At 39.7% G+C, this 24,935-nt stretch overlaps 2 protein-coding genes across 5 annotated transcripts in view; one reads left to right on the top strand and one right to left on the bottom strand.

The window, feature by feature from the left end:
* WASF1 (WASP family member 1) overlaps nucleotides 1-18,054 on the bottom strand; it is a 102,332-nt gene extending 84,278 nt beyond the window's left edge. The window contains exons 1-2 of one of the 4 annotated variants that reach the window (XM_085306875.1): nucleotides 17,754-18,054; nucleotides 16,999-17,205 (exon numbers count right to left, since the gene is read on the bottom strand). The gene's annotated coding sequence lies outside the window, so the exon portion shown is untranslated. The remainder of the gene's footprint in view (nucleotides 1-16,998; nucleotides 17,206-17,753) is intronic. The other 3 variants (XM_085306877.1, XM_085306874.1, XM_085306876.1) reach the window with 3 other exon arrangements.
* A 1,074-nt stretch (nucleotides 18,055-19,128) lies between these two features.
* Nucleotides 19,129-24,935, top strand: part of CDC40 (cell division cycle 40) — a 37,903-nt gene continuing 32,096 nt past the window's right edge. The window contains exon 1 of the mRNA XM_085306873.1: nucleotides 19,129-19,344. Within this exon, the coding sequence (XP_085162999.1) occupies nucleotides 19,144-19,344 (201 nt within the window). The 5' untranslated portion in view covers nucleotides 19,129-19,143. The remainder of the gene's footprint in view (nucleotides 19,345-24,935) is intronic.

Here is a 24,935-nt window from a genome sequence, read left to right as displayed (position 1 = left end):
GACATCCAGGTAGAACTGTTTGAGAAACACAGCAGAAAATTAATCCAGGTTAGAAGTAATCCAGCAAACAAAAACAATAAAACCTTGGATGAGTACCCTAATCCAGTTTATTATAAAACCATAAAACTGCAGGGTGACAGGAAGGCAAAAACTATCAGCAGTGGCTGCTTAATGAAATTGCTACCACAAAAAAATTCTTAGCAATCTACGTTCTTACATTCACATTTCTGAAATTGGCTGAGCCTACAGAAAATATTACATCCATTTAAAATCCCTTCCTTTTAAAATACAGAAATACAAGAAACAACAAGGACAGGATTCCTGCCTCAAGTTCAGAGTGTCAGCAATGTAAGAATTTTATACAAGATGATACTAGCCTAAGAGCTCCAGTTAGTCATGAAGCTTGCCATCGTGTAATGTTCTCAAAACCAGCCATTACTGAGGCTTTGTGCAGATTGTTAGCGTGTTCACTCAAGCATATCATATGGCACTGAAGCCACATACCCACACTGAAATAAGTGGCCCTACAAAATCTTGTGTTGCTGTCTTTGGGAGCAAAAGCACCTGCTAGAAGACAAGATGAGAACTTGGCTGATAATCTAAGATTACAAGATGAATGACAATGGCTAACAAGATATTAATCTGACCATGTAGATGCTCCTATGAATAAAACAAATACAGCTCATAAAGAAGCTCTAGTAATACCTACATGCTTTTCAGACCAGCACTGAATTTCTGAACTACTCTTAAGCTGTAGTTTAATTCTCTATCCCACATCCTTCTCCTCCCCTTCATAATTTTGATAGGCTTTGTAGGTAGGGTGAATGTGCATGAGTGTGCATGCATGTGTGTGTGTGTGCATTTTTATATATATAAATTAGGGACTCATTTATATATAAGATGGATATGCACTTTGATCCTCTGCATCCTTAGTATTTTTGTTATCTTTCTGTTTGCTTAGTTTTCCACATTCTATTTTCAGTCACATTTCCTCCCAATTATATTTATAAACAGGATTTTGCTTCCTCTAAGGTTTTTTCATTACTGCTTTTCTCAGTATCTTCTCAAATGTACTTACCAGAGATTTCTTCCAAAACGCCTTCATTTTTTCCTTCTAAAAAGCTTCTCTTCACACAAGATTCATCCTCCTCTCTCCCTTCTGAGCCCCCAGATTTCCTTCCTCCTCCCAGTACACATTCTAGCCTTTAACTCCCCTCCACCATCCCATTCACTTCATCTTTTCCCAGTGAATAGCAGTCTATCAATATACAATACATCATTAAAAAAGTCCTTGAGAATATTACAACCAACATGGGGTCAAGGCCTTAAATGAGTAATTTAAAGAGAAAAATGGTCAGTTAAAAAAAATAATTTTCCTTAAGAAAAAGGAGAAAATGTTTAACACAAGAATCACATAGAAGCCTCCAGCAGCCTTCAAATCCACTGGCTATGTGAAAAAATCACAAACGCTTCTCTTTCCCTACCCCACCAGCTCCTCCTTCCACAGTTCGCACCTGCACTGCTTCACCCATCTTACCTCAGTGATTAATATTTGGGCCTACAGAGATAATGTGCTCTATTGATCCTACTCATCCATCCATCTTGCACACCAAGTTTCACACAGCCATGAATAACCACTGTTGCTCCAGGCTGAAAAGAATAGAAGAGCTTCCTAATTTGCATGGGAGACTGACCATAACAGGAGTTTCCTCTTATTTTCAAACTTGTTTTCTTCTTGACCTAACTAGGACAAGTTGGCAAGTACAGTGGTTTCTTCTATTGTCATCATTTGCCAGGTTTTGCTCTTCCCCAAGGACAGATAAAATTAGGTATATAAAATACTAGGTGAAACTAAAATCAAATGTCAAATCAATGCATTCAAAGAATCATTGACCACCCTCTGCCTCTATTTTAGCTTTGCTGGTAGAGGACAGCACTGCTCTCTCTCTTTTTTTTCTTTTCTTCTTTTTTTTTTTAATAGCTTTAATAGCTTTTTAATAGCAAGTTTTCACTGGCCTCTTCTACCATATGTCTCTTCTTTAATAATCATACTTATTTTCTTCCCAAAGCCTATCACCAAACCAGGGAAAAGAGCAACTCTGAAATCTCCATACTCCATCTACACATGCAGTTCATCTATACCAGCCAAAAAACTAAGTGGTCATGAGAGCACAGGAGGCACATCCTACTTTTTTAAAAAAAATCTTGCAACAAATCTGCTAAATCTGTAGTCTGTAACTGGAGAAAAAGAAGTATGAGAGAATTTGGAGTCTGATTTTCCACTTCAGTATTTTCTAATAACTATTGCAAGGGAAAGACAACAACACTGGCAAACAAACAGACATTATGCTGCACTTTACTGGAAGAATTACACGTTCTCTGTAGAAAAGCAAAGGTATGTTGAAAGTAAGACAACATGTCATTCAAAACATATCAACTGACAACAACTGTAGAAGATGATGAGAGTAAAGACCTATTTTATCTTGGCAGATTTCAAGAACATATTTTATTTTGATAATTCTGGTTCATTGCAAAAGCAATACTACTTTAAAAATTGTTTACTGAGATGTCCACATTAATTATATATTGTAGGGTTAATTTAGCAATATGCAGAAAAAGACTATTACTGCAGACAGAAACAACACTCAAGGTTTCCTTTAATTCAGTAGTAGAATTTTTAAGATTCACTTGGGAACCTGAAAAACTTCCAGAACATCACTGCCTCACATAGTTCTGGAACTGTTCACAGTTCTCATTAGTAATTTCCTCCATGTCTCCACATCATCCTTTTCACCCGATAAACCTTATTCTTTGCTATCTATCTCCTCTAGTTTTAAGATAATAGAATGAAATGAAATAAAAAAAAAAATCAATAATACTGCTGCTTGTGCTCCTAACAGAGCAGGGAAGCTTCAAAAATTCTGGTTAGCTTTCATTATTGTAATTATAGAAGCTATGAGTAATTAAATGTTATCTAAATTTTTCATAATTGTGAACAGTTACACAGAAATCCTTTAGGATTTATCACACACTTCATCAATCATCAAAGATGACTAGACTTCTCCATGTTTCTTCATTTTAATAAACAGATACAATAAAAAATTTTTACTCGAGATTATGGCTTTATCTTCAGTAAATGCAGCTGTAATTCTGCCTAGAATCCTAACAGAAGCACAACCAGAATTTAATAGTAACTGTGAAATGTGGTTTAGAAAGGTATTTTCTCAAATCTTAGGTATGCACAAATGCATTGAATTGAAAATCTCTTCTCAGAAAGCTTTGCATAGTGTAACGTAATATGTATAGGAGGGCTAACAAGTTAAATACAAGAAATTTATTTCAGTACGTGTTTAAATATCTAACAAAAGGAATTTGAAATTTCTAAACCAAATTTCACCTCTTCTTATCTTAATTTAGTATCTAGTTAGTAAAAAAGTCTATTGCCTTTGCATTCTACAATAGTCAAAATATCTTTTTTTCATCCTCTTGGTCTTGCTACTACTTCTAACCTTCAGTTTAAAATTCAGCTTCTATTAAAAGTACATTTTTGCTTATATACATTACAATGAACTGTAATTTACAAAAACAAGTACAGTAGACCATAGCTTATTAGCATTCCTAACTTAAACTTATTTGAAGAAGTGATAAGTCTCACATTGCTTTGATATATTTAACTAAAACAGAGGTGGAAAGAAAATTATGTATTACAATTTACAGCAATTAGTATTTTTCTTTCCAAACTGTTTAATTTAATTTCCAACTCATTATTTTGGCTGTTAAAATGCTTACATCTTCTTCCATATATTCACATTAAAGTGTCCTGCCAATGCAAATAAGCATAACCTGACACCTGCTACAAGTTTGTAATTAGAATAAATTTCACTTGCTTAGCCTTGTGTAGGGTATCTGTCCTCTAAAATGAGTCCTATGTATCATCATTCTGTTTTTCCACACAATCAGACAACAAAATTTTAGTTGAAGTGAACTTAGGAACTTACCAAGCACCAAAAAGTTGTTGTTTTTTTTTAATGTGAACATCAATTAACTCCACAACTTCAGATATTGTCTCTTGCTCAGATTAGACACTCCCTCAGTGAGTAAGGTAGAACAATTTAATAGAAAAGGGTATCTTTCTGAGACAACTATGAGATAAGGAAAAATCGGAAGACAAATAAAATACTTATTTGTAATTTCCATCTGACATATCTCTCCATTTTTTCTACCAAAGAGGCAAGGACAGTGTAATATAGCAGCAGCAACTGCAAAAAAGAGTTTACCTTATTGCAATGCTTACACTTTCTAAATCAAAAAGCAGAAATCAATGCTTTGTGAATATCTGTTTAAATATGCTTTACAACTTACTTCATCTTTTACTGTTTGGAAGAGAATTATTTTTAGAAGAATCACTCTTATCTTCAGGTTTGAGTGAATTAAATTGGCCTGTTCACTTTGTGCACTATTTCATCATACTTTTGACACTAAATGTTGTCTTTCTTTTACAGCAGGCTTCAAAAAAATCCCATTAAGAAAATCAGACCCTCAAGAATATGAAGTACAACTTTAGAAACTGTTTAATGGCCCAATGAACACAACTAGAAGCCCAAGCCGTAATGTGGCTTGAGAGGTCAACAAGGGATGAACTGAAATGTTGGTTTCCATTAGTTTCTAAACTCTGAAGTTCGGAATGTTCTTACAGAGAGTAACCTACAAATTCCACGTTATATCCGTTACCAAGATGTCACAATCGCACATCCTGGGCCACACTGGATAGGTTTGACTGACCATGGATTGCAAAGCTCCCCAATGAGGTGACGTTCTGTAAGGGAAGCTCAACCCYGTGCTTTAGAAAAGCGGCAACTCCAAGTACTGTTCCTTCTCCACTGTGGGCAAGTGTGAACCTACTGCATCTCTGCCTTCCCTGCTTTCACGTGCATTCTGCATGTACACACCAAGAGGTGCAACAGGGTAAGGATGGATAAACCAAGCCAGTGTGCCTCAGACTGCAGTAAACTGACTGTGCAGGAGTTTCAAGGAAAAAAATCTGAAAATAGCTGCTTTAAACAATAGTTCTATTTACATTATTATTAGTTCCTTTAAGACAACAAGTGTTTGTAGCAGAATATCAGATTCAGGGAGAARCAATTAAGGATACAGGGCACTGAAAACGAAAGGCAACACCAAGAATGTTGATTGTTCTGCTCAGAGTTTCTCTGCTGCCTGCAGAAGTAAATCACCTTCATAAATTCATCCTCCACTGTAGTAAGAAAGCAGCTAGCAAACCAGCACTTATGGAGATGCCACATTTAACAGAATGAAAGGAAAATAGTGCATCTTTAAACACATGTCCAGAAAAAACATGGTCTTTCTGAGGCTATAGCGTGGGTGAGAAAGACAAGTTTGTAGCCACATAGGAAACATGATTCCACAGTCCAACAATCCTTAGTTCTCTACCAAGCAAATATATGACAGTTACTGTTCGGTTTCATTTTCAGTGTCTGTCACCAAACAGCATTCAAGATTACTAATATGCCATAAAGCAAACTTCAATTATCCAAAATGCATCTAACTGCTTTGCTTTGTTCAACATTGAAATACTAGGAGCAAGGGAAAGTCAGTGTTTATTTCAAGCTGTAAGAGACGGAGTCTGAAACACACTGTGTACTGAACAGGACAACAACAAAACATGATTATTTTCTACTCACCTTTGATAAATTATAGCTATTTAACTAAAATGATAAATTCTAAACAAAGTGACCTTTCAGTTTTCACATTCAAGGAGGGAAACTTCCTAACTATTTACCATTAACTACTTAACTGAATTTTCCAAGTATTGCTGGCTGTACTAAAGATTCAGTGCATTAATTCCTCCAATGCTAATCAAACTTACCAAGAATAATTATGGGAAAGTTTAGCCCCTATTCTATACATTCAGAGGACGCTGCAGAAACAGCACACCTAGAAAGTACAAGTTCCGGAGGAGGTTGCATAGGATATGCTTCTCCACCACATCAATACATACCAGACATAACGATTACCTATGCATTGTCACACCAGAGAGATGTAGGACCGGCTTATTTCTCTTCTCACCACAATATCACTAAATCATGCAACTCAGCCATTCAGGCTGAGTAGCAAGAACAGGATCTATGTTCCAAAGAATATGCATCTATATCACAGAAATGTTATTACTAATACATATTCATAGACCAATATATTGCCAAATGGTGGGTGTAGGCCAAAGCAGTTTCACCTCTTCAGATGAAACTTAAGACTGATATTAACATAATAGTCACCTGAAATATTGGAATATTAGAATTTGCATTTTCAGGAAAGCCTGAAAGTAGCATTCTTTTGCCTAGCAGAAGCACACTGAGGTTATTAAGCAGGAGTCCCACATCATGATCTAATTCTGATTTCATCAACAAAAGACAACTTGTCATACAACTGGCACACAAAAATTGAAAGGGGAATAATAGTGGCGAGGGGAAATTGTTAAAGCCCATACTTTTCAGGAAAGTTCTTAATGCTGATATTCTTCAAAATACATTGACATAATAAACAATGTTAAGAATAAGTGCAGAATAATTGAGGAAGGTAACATAACAAGCTAATACACCTTTAGAGTCATTTACTCTTTGCTTTTCTTTGGTAGTCATAAATGCTAGTTATGATGATGATGATTAAAATATGTAAATACAGTCAATAAGACTATTAAGTTTCAGCTAGTATATGCTTGCAGCGAGTCAAATTGGATGCAATTTATTCAACTGCCCAATCCATGCAGTAACTAACTACATTTTAATAGACAAATTTCTCTCTTAAAAGTATCCATTACACATAAAATATATATAAAAAAATCCTAACAGGTGCAAAAATAGAAAGCAGTATCAGCAATGTTTACTTCCTAAATATGCACTAATTACATAGTTAGTTGTTAATAATATAATCAACTTCCAGTAACTTTGGATACAACTGACTAAAAAGCACTAGGTTCTAAATACATTTATATAACAAAAACAAAGCATTTGTAACAGAAGGAACATGAATTCTAATCAGTGATTAGCAYCATTTTCCCCAATTAAATCTAGAAATCAAATTAAGTTATAATTTTYGATTTTTAAATAGATTGGTATGTCCCCAAATATATTAAATCTCATCTCCAAAGTTCGTATAATTCTACCAAAAATTAACACACTGCAGTGAGACCACTATATACCAGTTAGTATTTCTTAAAGAAAAATTTAAAAACACTCTGAAAAACAATTTTACTATTCTCATTATATTCAAATGCTCTGTTCTGTCTTCTGCATCCTAGAATTTGTCCGATCTTTTTAAAGATATGCAATGCTTTCAATGCTGAACAAAACATGCATTTTCTTTCTATAAGACCATGAATATTTTAACATTACTACAGTAGTACAGAATTAAGGTTGTGACACTAGGTATTTTGGTCTAAAGCATATTTTGATTTACAGTTCCCAAGCATAAGTGAATCAGGCTTTTCAAGAATRCTTTTAAGAGCAATGTCCAAAGGGTTCCTCACGTTCCAATATGAAATCGAAATCATCTATCATTTTTTTCTGCTACTCAAGCTTAGTGCTAGCTGAATACACTAAAAATAAGGCTAACAKATGTGCCTCAGAATCTAAATGGACATTAAGGCCTTAAAAATTAACACAGATTGCTAATCTGGAAAAAACGGTATAAAGGTAAATTACAAATCGTAAAAAACATGGAAGTTTAGTGTTGCAAGTCAAACTCTAGGGGAAKGAGAAAAATCAAGATTAAAAACTACCAACGGTGCATGTTTGTAAAGTGTYGCAATGCAAGCTAATAAATTCCTGAAAAAAGAGGGATAAATGGGTAGAAAAGAACCAGCCCTTCAAGGTCTTTCCCAGCATTGCAGAAGGTACTGCCAAGAAGAGCCCTGAGTTCTAATACGCTTCAGCATAAAAACTGACCAACACCAGAACAGTAAATTCACATCCAGTATATTTTAAGACTCCATTACACAGTTCTTACRGGTTTTTTTTAATTTTTCTTTTTTTTAACATCATATTTATAACTCTTAATAAAATTACTCTCACGARAAGAAAAAAAATCTTTAATGATACACAAAGATTCAAAGGAAAAAAAACATGATTGATATTAGGTACTCAGTTCCTGTACATAAAGGAGCTAATCACAATCAAGGATGGACCAGAACACTCAGCTCAGAAATCACCTTTAGCAGCCAATGCCCTATGTGGARGAGGTAGGAGAAAAGATCTTACATTTCTGAAAACACTCAGAGGCAGAACATGACTCACTTAGATTGCTTCTGTACATGAATGGCTTGAATAGCATATTCAAGGTATTTCTTAGAACAATGAAATATAGGATTAAGGGAGTATTTGTGTGATAGGGCAAGAGACTGAAAGTATTTGAARTATAGATTTTTTTTCCCGTCTACCAGCAGATTATTCTACCTGAAAACTCCTACAAGTCATGATTTTAGGCTGACACTAGTTACTAAGCTGCCTGTTTACTGAGGGAATACTCTTAAGGTATAGGCAAAGAATGATTTCAGTTGTTACCAGAAATCCAGAGCTAAGAAAAACTGTAGACCTGGAGAAGTAAATACCTTCCTCAAGATGTCCCATCATTGGAGCACACTGATCCCCCACAAGGTGGCTGTATAACATGACATCCTCATCCCGTATTAAACAAATCAAYAGAAACTCCGATGGTCCACAAGGTTCAAAAGGAGTATTTTGGTAACAGTGATCAGATCTCTAATGAATAAGCAGATAGTAAACTTATGAGCAATCCGAAGTTTATGAGAAGGCAGCCTATATATATGCTAGTGCTTCAATATATTGCTCTAATATATTACAGCAACAGATGCTATTYGCCTTGACTTTAGTCAGGCTTTTGACACCATCTCCCATAACATCCTCAGAGACAAGCTGATACAGAGAGGGCTAGACAAGCAGTCAGTAAGGTGCACTGAAAACTGGCTGAACTGTCCAGCAAAAGGCCACAAAGATGATTAAGGGACTGCAGCATCTCTCACATGAGGAAAGCCTGAGAASAGCTAGGATTGTTCAGGCTAGAGAAGGCATGGGGGTGGGAGGGAAATCTTGTCACTATTATAAACATCTGAACAGAGGGTGTCAAGAAGATTGGGTCAGATTCTTCTTAGTGGTGCCCAGTGACAGGACAAGAGGCAACAAGCACAAACAGAAATACAGGAAATTTCACTTGAACACAAGAAAACACTTCTGCACTATGGTGGTGGTTGAAAACTGAACAGGTTGCCGAGAAAGTTATGCAGTCTYCATCTTTGGAGATATTCCAATATGACTAGACACAGCACTGGACAACCTACTCCAGGTTACCCTGCTTGAGCATGGGGGTTGGACCAGATCATCTCCAGAGGCCCCTTTCCGCTCCAACCGTTCTGTGATTCAAAAACATCCAAGCAGCTTATAACATCAAACGCGATAGATCTTAAGAATTAGTCCAACCTACTTCAGTTGCAATAGAGAGTTTGGCATATAGGTCATCAGGTAAGGTCTGAGGAGCCATAAAACTTCTTCTTCTCCTTCAAGGTAGTATCACCACCACCAAGTACTTTATGATCACTACTAGTGCTGTAAAGATTTAATTATTTAAGTCCCACTCTGAACTTTCCTGTAGATCAGACAGATCACTACACAGAACAATCACAAACTAGTTCCAAGTTTGAAGAAACTGAAAATCCATCATCCTGAAAAAAATGTGTTTACTTGAAGAGTAGCCTCAGGTATGGAATATAATGAATGCTACAATTCTTTTCCAAATAGAAAAATCTTTTCCCTTCATTGTTAATAAAACTTCCTCCCCTTTTCAAGGCAATGACATAAAACTATTTCTCTGCAAAAGAATCTTTTTTCTTAGTTAGAAGTAGAACAGAAAAGTAGTGCTAAATAGACTAGCCAGAGATAATAAACTCCAATATCTGACTTCCATTTTTGGAAAAGTCATAATCAGTGGAAAGGATGCTTTAGAATTGAATTGCACAGAATCTCTTGCTGTATCATGAAACTCACCTTCAGTAAGTTCCCTGAAAGTTCATCCCCAGATTATTCTGATAGACTACGCAGGCTAGCTAGAACCATAGAATGTATTCAATTGTCTTGACTGAGGATGTGGACAGTACTGTTTGACAGCCACATTTAAAATTCTAGAGAACAACAGATGGTCTTGGATCTTCAAGACTATGGAATAATGTCAGTTCATTCAGTAGGTAATACCATTCTCCAGTGGCAGTCCACATCCATACAAGACTGAATACTTCTACATGTATTTTCACAAGAGTAAATTCAGACCAAGCTGCAGTGGCAAAGACATCCATTGCCACCTGGAGAGTAGCCCAGCCTACCTATTACTTCTCCTAAATTCTCTGAGATTTTTTTCTCCTACTATGAAGATCACAGAACATCTGAGGTTACCTCTGGAGATCATCTGGTCAAGTCCCCTTACTCAAAGTAGGATCAGCTACAGCAGGCTGCTCAAGGTATTAAGATATAAGATATCACTATCTTATATCACTGACATTTGCTGCACAGGGTAGCTGGGTAATACAGAAGATTTCCCTCCATAAGTACTACAGAATTTCTGAAAAGCCCTCGTTACTGAGGAGAGATTTCCAAAGCATCCATGACAAACTCCATTGCTGATGTGAGTATTTGTTGTCAGATTCTCAATCCTAATAAGATTGACTGAACATGGGATCACAATTGTAAGGGTGTGGTAATCACTGCCTTCTCACAAATTATTTTTTCTCCTTTACTATCAGAAAAAAGAAAAAAAAAAAAAAGATCAGAGTCAGCTGAGCATAAAAGACCTCAAACTTATTTGAGGGACTTGGTACTATCTCTCTAAGCCTTTATGCACACACATTCAGTGGCTAGYGGATGCACAAAATTTAACGAGCTAAGCATTCTTYTTTTTTTTTTTTTTTTWAACTGAAAAGCTGACTCTGCACACTATTTTTACAAGAGCTGGTTCAAGTATTTCAGTTGAAATTCACACACATGATCTAGCTAAGGTGCTTGCTATTTTTCTATGGAGTTTTTGGAATTACTTGAAGGTCTTTACCAAAATCATTGCAGAGGGTGCTGATGARAACCTTTTGTGGAAAGTTTCTCAGCTACCACAATGGTTCTTCAGTAGTGACGCTACTTACATGTTACATCTGATTTGACAGAAAAACTATTTTGAGCCAGGACATCACCCTGAATGTGCCTGAAGGCAAAAGATTCTTGGGCCTCAAAACACGAACTGCATCATGTTCTAGAAATATAGTTGACAAACCTGATTTTGTAAGTCCTTAGTCATTGTCCTGGAGGTGGCACTTAGGTGCTGCTGGGCAAGTTGTTGTAATACAGTACTGGCATGAGCATTTCCAGTAAAGGCACCTACCTCAGTGTCTATTATTCTTTCAGTTTTCCATAACCTGCCCATATATTATGCTGTGCTGACAATAAATGACAGGCTTAATACAAAATTAGACTCTCCCCTGCAAAGAACCCCTATGCTCCTTAGCTGTACATTTTCATTAGTCTACAAAGCTTGCTGGATTGGCCTAACAAAGTTTCCTCATAAAACACTGATTTTCATCATTTCTGTATTCAAATTAGCCACTCACAGGCTTACAAGTTATTACCACAGTCAACACACAATGAATTTTGAGTTTCTCTTATTCTTCCACTAACTTTGGCTGCCTTACTTTGTGTAAAACAACAGTTAATTGGGATAAATATGCAGACAATGACTCCAAAGGCCAGAAATTACAAAATTTGCTACAGAAATAGAAGACTTGAGAACATCTCAATTCAATGAATATTTATTTCTTTGAACAGTCATCTCTGATGAGAAAGAGCAAAGTTCAAATCATTGGTGTGAAAAAAAAACAGAGCGAGGACTTAAAGTCCTTCTTAGGTCCTGTGTATTCAAGGAAAATAGTCTTAACACTGGATGATAGCTAGATAAGATAAATAGATAAAACATATTTTGGAGTGCAAGTAGGGAAACACATTTTTTCCCTCATTTTCTCCTTTTCTTGCAAAAAGGCATGGCTTCAATAAACTGACATTTTCTGAATGCAAACTTCCTTTTGTATTTCCTATTGTAGTGCATAAATTCACATCTATTCTATAGTTTCCAACCTCTCATTTCTTAAATCTGCTCTTCTTCATTTCCTCAGGTAAATAATTCCAATCTTGTCAATCTCTTGAAAACCTTATCATATCCTYTGTCTCAAATTCTCTAGATACTGTGATTTTTTTGACCAATAGCAAACTTCGAATACTAGACAAGAATTAAGAAATTTGTATAGAACAACACTGTATTCTCTATACTAAGCTGTAAYTAGAGGTGATTCAAAAAAAAGGAATAAATCAAGTAACAAGACACCTCAGTTATCYGGAATGATGCCCATGTAGTGATTGTATTATTACTGTTTATTTAGAATCTTAAGACATACTGTGTCATATTTTTTGCCTTCATAACATTTTTGCATGTATCAACTTTCAGTTTTACTTGTTTTCCTTCTGTCCTTTCACATGGCTTATTTAGATTTCCCTTCCCAGTACTTCTGAACTTGATTAAACAATTTTGAATCCTCAGTAAATGTTGCTACTTTAAAAATCACCTTCTATAGGTGATTAATATAAAGTATTATACAGCTCCGGATTTAAAATAAAACCTTAAGGCTACTAGAACTTAACATTTATTTCTGTTATTTCCTCCCAAGGATTTTGTGACCTATGACAATATTTTACCTCTTACCTCATGGTTTCTTTATTTAATTGCTAGCTGTGAGCAACCTTCCCATACATCTTCAAAAATTTAAACATGTAAATGATTAGAACTGCATCTGCTATGCTAATATTGCAATCAAAAACCCTAGTAGATTAATGAGCGCGATTTTCCTTGCTGAAGCAGTAAATTACACTAGTACTAGTAGTTAATACTACTAAGTCCACCATTAGTCTTTGTTGTCACTGTGTATTTCTGCCTACAAGCAGTTGCAACTCTAGTGGGCGAGTATCAAGTATGTAAGTTTATTGTTGAAGTGAGCACTCAGGCTCACTTCAACAATTTTTAGACCTGTGTCCTAGGCAAACAGAATGTATGAATCACTTGCAAAATATTTGTCAAAAGTTCCCCTTTAAAAACTTTAAATTCTATTAACTGATTTCTACCAAATTTGTCTCAAGTACATCAAAGTTCTCCAAATTCGTGAAAGCAAGAGGACAGATAGAGAACAGAGACTCTATCAACATTCCCAGTAAATAAATGCAGCTTATTAGACAGTAGGAAGAAAAGGGGAAGAAACAATACAAACATCACATAATGTAATACCTTTTATTAGTTGTCAAAAAAAAAATCTTGGATTGAGAATTGATTCTTCTTTTCTAATTAAGTATCAGTTAGGATAATCTTAATAAGCTACTTCTATATGGATTCTATGAGGTCTGAAGAGTAAATTCAAGTTGCAACCATAGTATCTAGTTAACACTCAGTCAACAGCAAAGCATAAACTCAAACTATGCATTATTTCTGCTGGGTTTTTTTAAGTACTTTGTTAAAATGTAACATTTCCAATTCTCTACTTTGTTGTAATAAGTGAGCTTACACACACATCSAAGTAGCAAAAGTAAGCTAGCATTTCACTTAGCTTTCCTTCCAAAATATAAGCTCCCATATCAATAAATCTATTTTAAAAATGTATATACTTTTGATTATGTTTTGTGTTTAAACTGACTTTGAAATCACTCAGAGGGTTAAGAAACCTAGTATTAAAGAATTTCTAATTACACTAATTTATTTTCCTGGAAGTCTAGAATGAACGTTGTGCTGCCTCTCTGATACATTCTTCATTCAACTTGTRTTGGGCACAATTAGATAATTCAGAATTTAAAAAATTAACTCTTGATCTTATGAGATGCAGCTTACAGCAACTGTATAAGCACTTGAGTAGTGCAAGGAGGTTGCACAGAATGCTTCTGACCTCTAGGGAGGAGGATCTGCATAATTTTTTTCTTTTGTTTGCAAAGTCATTTGAAATAAGTATGATGGTCTAAATAGTTGTTTTTCAGCCCTATCCCATGTCTGTTTTCTTTGGAAACCAAGTCTTGTAAACATGAAATTTATAGGCTGTGATCTCTGTTAGACGATATCGAGATCCCTCCCAAATACTTAGAGCCAGATACACTGAAACACAGAACTCCTATTGCAATCTGGCGCTTCAATGTCTTTGAGAATCTGGGCCACAGTCCCCCCAAAACCCCCAAAACTTGGAAAAGAAGCATTATCCTTGCAGCAGTCACAGGCTGTAAGGTGGTGAGAAAGGTAGAGCATGAATTATAAAAAGTGTTTCACTCTCCTAACTGAGAGAACATTAAGATGCATCAGACATACAAGTATAAAGGTACAAAATCCAATCCGAATGCAGTAACAGTAACCCATTAATACTTCCACCACAATACCTTCTCTCAGTAGCCAAAAAGCATAGGAATAAAGAAAAAAAAAATCTTCCTGAGTGTTTCCCATAGACAACAGAGCCTCATATTTTCATTCAATCCTCTGCTTGATAAGTAGCTGGGTKTTTTTTCCCCCCCAAACTGTAGATTTACAGATCTGGGTAGATGAGAAGCTACTGCATATTCAAGTGGGCCGATAGCAGTTTAAGGATGATGTAAAAATTATAGAAAAAAAACACCAACAGGATTATAAGCAGCATCTTYCACAGGGAAGAAAAAATAGAAAAAAACACCGGGAATGAGATAAAGTACATCTATCAAGGAAAGAGAGAAAAAGAGCCATAGAAGAGCTAATACAGGAAAAGGACAGAACATATTAAGAACACAAGGAAACAGACTTCATTATCTATCATACAAAAGAAAATACTGAAATAGAGGAAATGTATTAAATCTGAATATTTCATGTTTATTTTTACTTCAGCTTTTTAAGGAAATTAGACTTACGTAGGATGCATTGTATGTGTGTGTGGGGGTCCCCCATGCATTCCCACATAGCTTTGAACCTGTTGGCTGATTTCAATCAAATCTGACAGAAGGATAGAGGTGTCAAAGATAATTGCCAAAGAAAACATTAAGGTCGAAAAATCAAGATGGTATGAGTGTCCTGGCTGAGGGAAAGGCTGTATCATAAATTAAGATGTTAGATGATCCACAAAAGGAGACTATAAATGTTCCAAGTAGGAAAAAAATTTTCCATTAGCACTTGCAATCATTCCCGAGATTAAAAAAAAAAAAAAAAAAGTAAGAAGCAGCCAAGGCTTCAGGCATCCACTGCTCAAGGAACTACTCTTTTAAAATAGTTCTTATTTTTTCACCTGGGGGAAAAAGGAAGAAATAGTGGTACTTAATATAGTATTCACTACCAGGAAGAGTAACAAACAAATGCCAAACAGCCCTTTTTATATGCAAAAAGGTTGTATAAAGGAAGACAATTTTATCTCCCTTTGGAGAAATAAGAGAGTCAAAGTGATTGCAAGAAGAAACAGCAGTGGAAGAGCTAGATGGAAAGAAAAGCCAGGAATTCCAAATCATCTTCCACCCACTACTTCAGGCTGTTTCATTCAGAACAGGTTTCATCCTCACCCAAAACATAACATATGTTTTCTAGGCCCTGATTAAAATAGAACAAGAGACTTGCAGTGTATACGAATCAATGAGAAGACTTTTTAAAAAGCTGAATCRATCTTTTAATTTGCTTTATATCAAGCAACTCCTTCCTAAATTCACAAATATTCAATTAATAGTTACTGTGTTAAAATATTATCTAGACTCAAACAGCAAGCAATAGTTCATCTTTTTTTCAATAAAAACTAGATTTTAGACAATCCATGTATAGTACCCATCTATATTTCTCTTCTTCCCAATTAGAGCACAGTCAAGTCAGTATTTCATACTAARAGATTACATCTGAAAGCTTAGTAAAAATTAATCTTGTCTAGTTTAAGCAAATAGAAATTTTATTCAGTGAAACACTGCCTGACTTCTTCCATGCTTACTTACACACTACCCTGATGCTAAAAGAAAGGCAACTAATTCAAACCAGCAAGTGATTCCTATAGGCTGTACAATGATCTCATCTAGAGCCTCAATAATTAAATTTTACTCACAAGCAATCTAGGATAGATGGACATAATACAGTTTAAGAAAACTATCAAACTCTTGTCAATTAAACACCGAGATTCAAGGATTACAAAGCAGAATCAAGACATCGATCATTCTCAACACAATTCTCAAAATATTGTAGACTGGTTACACAAACAGATCTTAAAGTATTTCACTTTTCAAGAAGCGCACCTCGCAACTTAAAACAACACCCAGAAGCTGCATGCCAAGAAAACAAGGAACGTAGTTGTATGGAATCAGTTAGCAATTACAGGCAACAAACAAATCGACCGCAGTGAAAGATCTGCTTTTGATATTAATAAGCTGTGATTTTTGTGAGGTGTCATACAGCTTACCTTATTTACACATTCATCACTCATGTATTTTAGATAAAAAGGCAATTCATAATACCACCTGAAATACTAGTCAAACATAGTATACTTCAGCTGGTAGAGAGGCAAACAAAAGAAAAGGTCTCAATGCTGAAAAACACGGGACTCTTACCTAAAATCCTTGCAAAGTCATTTTCATAATCCTGATTCTAGCATACAAAGAGGTACACTTGTCTTTAACAAAAAGAGATCTAAACACAACACTTTGCTCCATCCCTATAATGTGATGAAGATTATTTTTATTTCATCCTACATTTCATTCTTTCAACATTTTTAAAAGAATCAAGTTATTTCTTCTCAAGCTAAGGGATTTAGGTGYGTGATTACTGGAAAGGATAGTAAATGAAATTAAAGCATTTAACTTGTAGATACCCCTATGTGTTCACTCCAACTCTCAAAAAATACGCAACGTGAAAGAAAATCACAGGTACCTGCAATATACTGCTTCAGGTGCTAGCACATGCAATGTGTATGCCTAACGTGAAACCCCCTCAGCGCTTCGTGCTTTCCATCTATTCCGTCCCCAAGCGAAAAGGGCAGAGAGGCGTTCTGCTGTCTAGAGAAGTTGGACGCCACACGCTTCTCAGGGTGGTGTTGGAAGCTCTCCTGCTACCAGCCAGCCGAGATCTCCAAGACAGCTGAACAATGGTAGCAGTGTTTCAGCGGGCAGATTTGCAGCGAATGTGATCGAACCTGCTCGTCTCCAAAAGGCAGCTCGCACGCAGCCCCCTCGCATCCATCCGCACCTCGGCCCTCCGGAGCCCCAGTTACATACATTACGCGGAGACAGCCGGCTCCGAACGCACCTCGGGCTCGGACCCGCTCGCACCTGGCGGCGGGTGACGTCATCCCCCGCCCCGCGCGCCCCCCCCAACCGCCCCAACTGCCGACCCCAGCCCCAGCCTCAGGGAAGGGGGGGGAGGGGGGCGCCTTCCCCTGCCCTCCCGCCGCCGCCTCCCGGGGTCCGGCCGCAGGCGAAGGGTCCGCGCGGCCGGGAGGGCGCCGCGCTTCGCCACAACMGCGGCCCCCTCCTCTCCCAGGCGTTTCGGGGACGGGGGGAGGCACCTGGTGCGGGTCCCTCTGTGGGGGCGGCACCGCCTCGCAGCGCGCAGGGAAGGGGAGCGGAGGTGCGGAGTCCCGCCCGGCCCGGCCCCGGGGCCGARGAGAAGGGGCGCGGGGCACTTACTCGCAAGCCCGCGCGTCCCGGCTGCCGTGCGCGGCCGCCCCTCACACCTTCATGCCGCTCTCGCCTCAGCCCCTCCCTCCGCCTTCTCCTCGCGCTGCCCCCGCGGCCGTTGGGGCTTCAAACGGCTCCTGCCATTCCGCGCGCGCCGAGGCCGCTGGCTCCGCGCCGGCCGGGGCGGCGGGGGCGCGTGCGGCTCCGGCGCCGCGGAGCTTCCCCCGAAGGCTTCACAATAGACACAGACCAGCGTGTGTGTGTGTGTGTGCGCGCGCGGGAGGAGGGGCTTCTCCCCGGCGCGCCGAGGCGGGGACCGAGGGAGGGAGGGACGGACGGGCGGACAGGCGGGCGGGAGGGCTGTTTACCCGGCCGCCGGCCCCTCCACCMGGCCTTCGGGCCGCCCCACGCCCCGCGGCGGCGGCGGCGGGCAGGGACGGAGGGAGGGGGGCAGGGAGGGGCGCCCCCAGCCCGTCCCACCCCGCGGTCGGCAGGTGGTACGATCCAGCCCCCACCTCCCCACACCCCCCCAGTCTCTCCAACAAGGGGAGGGCGGGGCCCGGCATTGTGACGTAACCAAAGCCGGCTCGTCGCGGCCAATCGGCGCCGAAGGGGCGGGGCCGAGCGGTCCGCCGCCGCGGTGAGGGCGGCGGGGCTCGGCGGTCCCGTCCCGCCGCGCCGCCCTGGTGCTGCTCCGGGTGTTGCCCCAAAACGGGGGACTCCTTCCCCCCCTCCCCCCCCGCCCCGGGGAGACAGACCGCCCCGCGGTTACGTCTCCTGAAAAGACGGTGAACACCCTTCGTATGGGAGGGGATGTGGTCGCCCGCGAACTGTTGCGCCCGCTCTGCTGAATGTTTTCTCCGGAGGTTACCCAAAACGCAAACCAGTGCAAGGAAACAAACATCGCAAGGGGCCGCAGCCTCCTTCTGGGGTGTTTCTGTGCGCACTAGAGCCAGCTGTGAGTGCGCCGCGCCGCGCTGCCCACGGGCAGCTGCGCTCTCCCAGGCCGCGGCTCCCGCCGCTGCTGCCGTTGCCAGCGGACACCCGGGGAACCGCTGCGCGAAGCCCCGCTCCCTCGTTTCCCCGGCTAGCGGGACGCTTTGACCCCCCGCGCCGGCGAGGCGGGCGGCGGCGCGGCTCCGCGGGCCGTGCGGCAGGTTGTCGCCCCGCCTGGGAGTCCTGAAAGGTGAAACGGCATCGGCGAGAGATGAAACCGCGTGACTCATACAAAACCACGGTTTATATTTTTTTAAAAATATATACTTTAAAGTGTTTGAGGTTTTAATGATCCCCTCCGGACAGGCCGCCCGCCTTCCCCGCGGGGGTGGGGGTGGGGGGCGCGGACCGCTCGCCGCGGAGCTGCCAGGACCCGCGCGCTCCCATCATCCCCCGCGCCAAGATGTCGGCGGCGATCGCCGCGCTCGCCTCCTACGGCGGCTCCGACTCGGAGCCGGACTCGGAGCCGGAGGCCGAGGAGGGCCCGGGCCGCGCCGCCCCCGCCGCCGTCCTGGCCAGCCGCGACGCGGTGCTGCACCTCCGCGCGCCCCCCGCCGCCCCGCCCGCCCTGCCCGTCGACTCGGCCCCGGAAGTGGCCGTGAAGGTAGGCGCTGCCTCCCCGCCGGGGAGCGGCCGGGCCGGGCCGGGGGGCAGCGCGCCCCCGTCTCGGGGCTGCCCCGGCCTGCTCCCGGCCAGGCGGACGCCGCCGTCCGCCTCGCTTCGGCCTGAGGGCCTGCAGCCCGCCTGCCGCAGCCGGGCGGCCCCGTCGGGAGGCCGCGGGAGTGTCGGAGAGCCTGCCTGGCTTTTTGATTATTATTATTACTTTAACTGTAGCGATAAGCTCGTTGAAATGTATTACCTCCATCTGAAAGCCGCGTCTTGCTTGGAGTTCAGCAGATACCCCTGTCTTTTCTTGCCCTGAGTTGAAGATGCACCGTTTTTCTGTGTAGTTTGCYCAGGTGGCGGGGTGAAATCGATACCAACTTGATAGGCTTAGTGCAACTGAATCCTGTCCGAAGAGCAGCAGTGAAAGACGATTGGTGTTTCTGTTTTCACTCTAGTGTTGTCTGGGAAAACTTCATCTTTCAAGCTCAGGGCAGGATTGTATTGGCTTATTCTCACCCTAAGGAGTGGGGGGAGGTGTTGAATTAATTTGTTGTGTTTTTTTTTTCCTTTTTAGTATAGACAACTTGTTTCCAATCAAAAATATRTTATCTTATTGTAGAAAATATTGGTATGATACCATGCTGCTTCCTACTGTCCTGAAATGTTTGTTTTTTTGTTAAATAGCTGGATAGAATTGTTCATTTTGCTGTTCTCAGTTAATATATATGCTATCGCAAATGATCATATTTGCCTATGCATATTGTTGAACTAATTATATGTGCATTTTATTATTCCTTGACATCCTTCCTTGTAGCTTCTTGATTTGTGGCTCTGGCAGACTGTCTTGTACGAACTTTGAAAGGAATGCTAATTAATATCTGTAATGTTTTTTGACTGTGAATGGCGGTAAGTGTTGTKAATGATGATAAGCTCTTTGCTCTTCTAAGACTGTAGCAACAGGTTTCCCCTTTGCTGTGCCAGCACAAATGTTTATGCAGTTACTGTGTGAATGAGATCAGGCAAGTGATAATGGATGAAAAAGAAACCTCTTCGGTTATTTTTCCTTTGGATCAAATCCTCAATCTGGTTCACAATGTATCTGCACAAATGCTGTGCCAGCACAGCTAAGTGCCCACTGCAGCAGTGGGAACATGAAGCTGGGGGAGTTAGTTGTGTCAACGGTACATCCCATTCGAAGTTGTTCACCCAACTGTGCTGTGAAAGGGAGTGTCCACCAGTCTGGGACAGTCTCTGTGGCAGGCATTCTGCTGAAATGTTTTATTACAATCTTGTCTTTCATTTTTGTGTGAAGTCATAGATGAGATGCATGTAACTAAAAAGATCAATGGCTTCAAGCTAAGAATTACTAAATACGCAGTATACTGGAGCTTCTTTTAGCAGCACAATCTCCTTTGAGGAGAAACAGATCATTTCTCAGAAGAGCCTTTTTTCCAGACTTGTACCCTTCAAGAAAGGATTACTGGTCTCAAGTTGATGGACAATGTGATCTCAACACCTCCCATGTCTAAAAATGGGAGTGGCCCGTCAAAGAAACATGGAAACTTGTTGGTCATCCCCTTTGGAGTTTTCCTGATTCTTCAGGATTGGAAATTAACCCTAACTGAATAAACATAAAAGCAMTGATGCTTAAGCGTAGGTCACAAGAATTCTCTCAGTGCTGCATTGGGAAAACGGCAAGTTTAGTGAGGAGGAAGGTGGAGTTACGGTTCATAAGTATTGCTTTTCACTTGTGCAAATGTTGTTTTGATGTAAATAAGGATTGAGTACACTTAAATGTATGGATATATATATTATACMAGGGACTAAGAATGGATATAAGGGAAGAGAAGAAATCATTCTGTAAAAGAAAGGATAATAATAAGAAGGGAAGCTAGGGGGGCTAGTCACGCTGTATGGCTTTTTGGCAGTTAAGAATGTAGCTCTTRAGTAGTTGATGCTCTGCTTTCTAATTTTATCATTATACCTCCTGCAGGTTAGTTAACAGTTTCAGCTTGTTTACTTGCACAGACTTTAGACTTGGGTGTACTTTAAGAGGAGTAGGTTCCTAACTCTGTTAGAAAGGCTTAATTATTATCACATTCAACCACAGCATTTGTTTTCTTGATTTTAATTAAATGTAGTTATCATATATAGCCCTCAGATGCTACTCCAAGATGTAGGTCTTTATTCTACAAAAATCAGCTGAATTCTTACCTCTAAATACATCGTAAATATAACTGCAAACTATACTGAGTTGTGATTCTGTTTTAAAAGTTTGCAAGCATGGCTTTAGTTACACCCTTTTTGTTACACAGGTCTGCTTGTTGTAATTTGCCTACTGCTGATCTTGTTGTTAGGTTTACTCATAGAAAATAAAATCTGAGTTATATTTTTTCGTTATTTCCATCCAGTAATACTTTTCTTTTAACTATCTTTAAATAGGAAAGCTGAATTAAATGAAAGTTTAGATTTCTACTGCTACCCCTCAGCTCCTGTAAAGTGCTGAAAAAATGGCAGTGACTTAGGGAAAAGAGCAGAGGAAGAAATTGTGCCATTCTGGTTCCCTCATCTTGAAAGGGATATGTTAGGACTGCCGAAAGTTCAGAGAAAGACAGCAGGGTTGATCAGAGGTACCACTTCTGTTTGAGAGATTATTGAGCAGGCCAAAATTGGAATAGAGATGACTGAGGTGGAAAGTATGATGGAGATTTACAAAATCATTAAGTGGCATAGAGGAGTTTGAATACTCACTGCCTCTTCCAGGCTACTTACTGGGCTAAGTAGCGGGAGCTGGATTCAAAACAAGCAAAAAGATGAAGTTTTTTCATGAAAATAAGCAGTAAGGCTATTCCAATGCCAAGGAATGTTGTATATGCAAGAAGTTTACATTGCTATAGGAGTCTGGACAAATATTTGGAAAAGATCAATTGTAGGAAAGGGATGCCAGCAGATACACAAACTGCCTCTGCCAGTTCTACAGCTGAAACTTTTACCTGGTGATCTTGGCTGTGTGCAGAGGATGGGGCTTGTGATTACTGGTAAGAAGTTTGTTTTCCTCACAAGAAAGAAAGCCCCAATGCAGATAGCTCGCTGTTTTCTAAAATGGGTGGTGGACTGGGTTAATGATGGCTGGTCTTGATGGTATGCGTTTTTAATTTTTCTGTTAGTGACAGCCTTGTAATGATGTTAAAACCAACATTTATCGTATGTTGACYAAGAGTAGGGAATTGGGACTTGCTCAAATTGTTAGTAGATGGCTAAAAGTGGCATAGTGGAAAAGATAATCTTGACGTGTTTCAGGAGCATATTTAACACCATCATTTGATGAACAAGTACGTGGGCTCATGAATAACGCTGGAGGTCCTGGGCAGTGTAACTCTGATAAACATAACATGTGCTTCAATTTTAGGGCTCAGTGGTTTTCTCATAGAAAGAATGTGCCTGTGGTGGTCGAGGAGTGAACATATTGTGCCACTTCCAAATGACTCAGCACTGTTCCACTGATGTTGAAGTAAAACCAGAATTGCTGTAATCATCCTGCAGAGGATCTGCTTTCATGGCACAATCTGTTTCTCTTCTCAGTTACCGAATGGCATATAATAGGACTTAACGGGAAGAAAAGAGGAGGAAGAATAGAACTGCAAAATTCTTGGCATTTTTGCAAAATTAGATATCCATTTTTTTCAATTTAAAGAACAGCGAAAAGACCCTATGTCTTAATTTCAAGGAATTTGATAACTGTTTAAATTACACTGACAGTTGATCAGATAAATGTTGCCATATTGTCATTGACACTAATTTTGACAAGTAAAAATTATAAGGCTGGTTGCTTAAAATGTGAAGTCTAGCCTGAAGAGCAGGCAGTATGATACAACTTGAAAAAGTCGTCTGYGGAAAATGTCCTTAGGTCACGGAGCTGTGACGGAAAATATAAGCATATAGGTAGTACAGGTTGGGAAGCGTTTTTGGTATGCTCCTCTTCTAGCGGGAGGTGAGGGGGGGAGAGGGTCTATTTTTGTTGCTGAATGACTGGATTAGGCTTGCTGTGCTGTTCCCAGGCAGGTTCACGGTGTATGAAAGTCAGGGCTGTGAGTGTATCGGTAGCYGTTGTCATCCTGGCCTAGTGAATTGGAAAGGTCGTGTGATGAGAGAAACGAGGTCAGTCAGAGAGTTGGCAGCACTAAGGGCTCAAGCAAGAGCAGTGCAGTGTCTGGACCTGCCTGTTAAAATAATTGATATACARTGAGAATAAAGCTTTCTAGTTGAGCTCACTATTCTACTAAGACAGTACGTTAAAAACAATTGGTAGGATTGCTATCAAAATATCCATTGTCATTGTCTTTTGCGAAAAAAAAAATGTTTTGAGGCAATTTTAACCGAATATAATCGAGTACTAAGCCAAAGATCTGTATTCTATAAATAGATACTGTTTTTTTTCTTCCTGTATTCTAGAAAATCAGGTTTTAAAGCCGTTGAAGTCTTGCATACCTACACAAATTTATTTATAATTGACCTGCTGTTGAATTAGTAAAAATAAGCTTCTGGGCATGGCATGCCAGAGAATAGCCAGCAATGTTAAATACATATAGAACATGCCATTTTGCTCTTTCAAGATACAACAATACGAAAGATGAATGAGTTTGAGGTAATTTTTTTATTAAAGATGTGACTACCAAAATTTGATCCTCTTTTGTAACACTTCCTTCTGTGGGCTGTATTTGCATTTGGAAGTTTCCCACTGTCTGTAAGCATTAAACACTTATGCTGGATAACTTTTTCAGTATAATTATTCAGAATTATGTCATTATATAAGCACATTATAAATGCTTTTTGAAAAAGCATTTCTTCTGGAAGAAGAGCACAGGAAGCAACACCAGTAAAATGCAGCAAAATAACATTCCCCTTAGTGTAACTGAGCCCTTAATTTAAAAATGTAGTGTCAATTTAGGATCAATGTACCTGAGCCTTTGTAGAGCTCTTTGAAACCAGGTTGTTCTGAGCGCCACCACTAAATCAGCCATTTCTTTCTCATCTTGTTGTCTTCTACTTCAGCTGTGTGTGACCTTCTGAGTCTTTATCATAGAGTCATTTTAGAAGTTGCTCTTTTGGTTAGCCACTCTTTCTTGTTCCTTCAACTATCATGTTAAATTTTTATCATGATAGGCTTGGAAACACATTTTAGAACTAAAACTGAATTATATTTATACCTTTTGGTAAAGACTTAGCGATAAGAGGTTTTTGGACTTTCTGAACCTCAATRTGTTATACATATATTTGTTCTTTTAAAGTTCTCATTTTTTTCCCAAATATGCTTCAAAGAAGTTACCTTAGATTTCTGCTGCCTTCTTGTAGAAATTCAGCTTTCATGGTTGGATATTAAATTGGTGACCATTTTAATGGATTCTTCTTTACAAGATAGGTTTTCAAACATCCTCAAAAAAAAAAAAAAAAAGCTTTCGTCTAGTCTTGCTATGATTTTTAAAGTGTGTGCATGAAATCTTTAAAAAACTACAAAATTCGACATGCATATTAGATTCAGTTTTTCAGTGAATGTTCAACATTGTTTTGTAATTGTTTTAAAAAATAGAA

Source organism: Rhea americana, unplaced genomic scaffold (assembly GCF_003343005.1).
Source record: "Rhea americana isolate MKP2758 unplaced genomic scaffold, rheAme1 scaffold_25, whole genome shotgun sequence".
NCBI lineage: Eukaryota > Metazoa > Chordata > Aves > Rheiformes > Rheidae > Rhea > Rhea americana.
The sequence above is the reverse complement of the archived record's forward strand: the minus strand, read 5'-3'. Positions and strand labels throughout refer to the sequence as shown.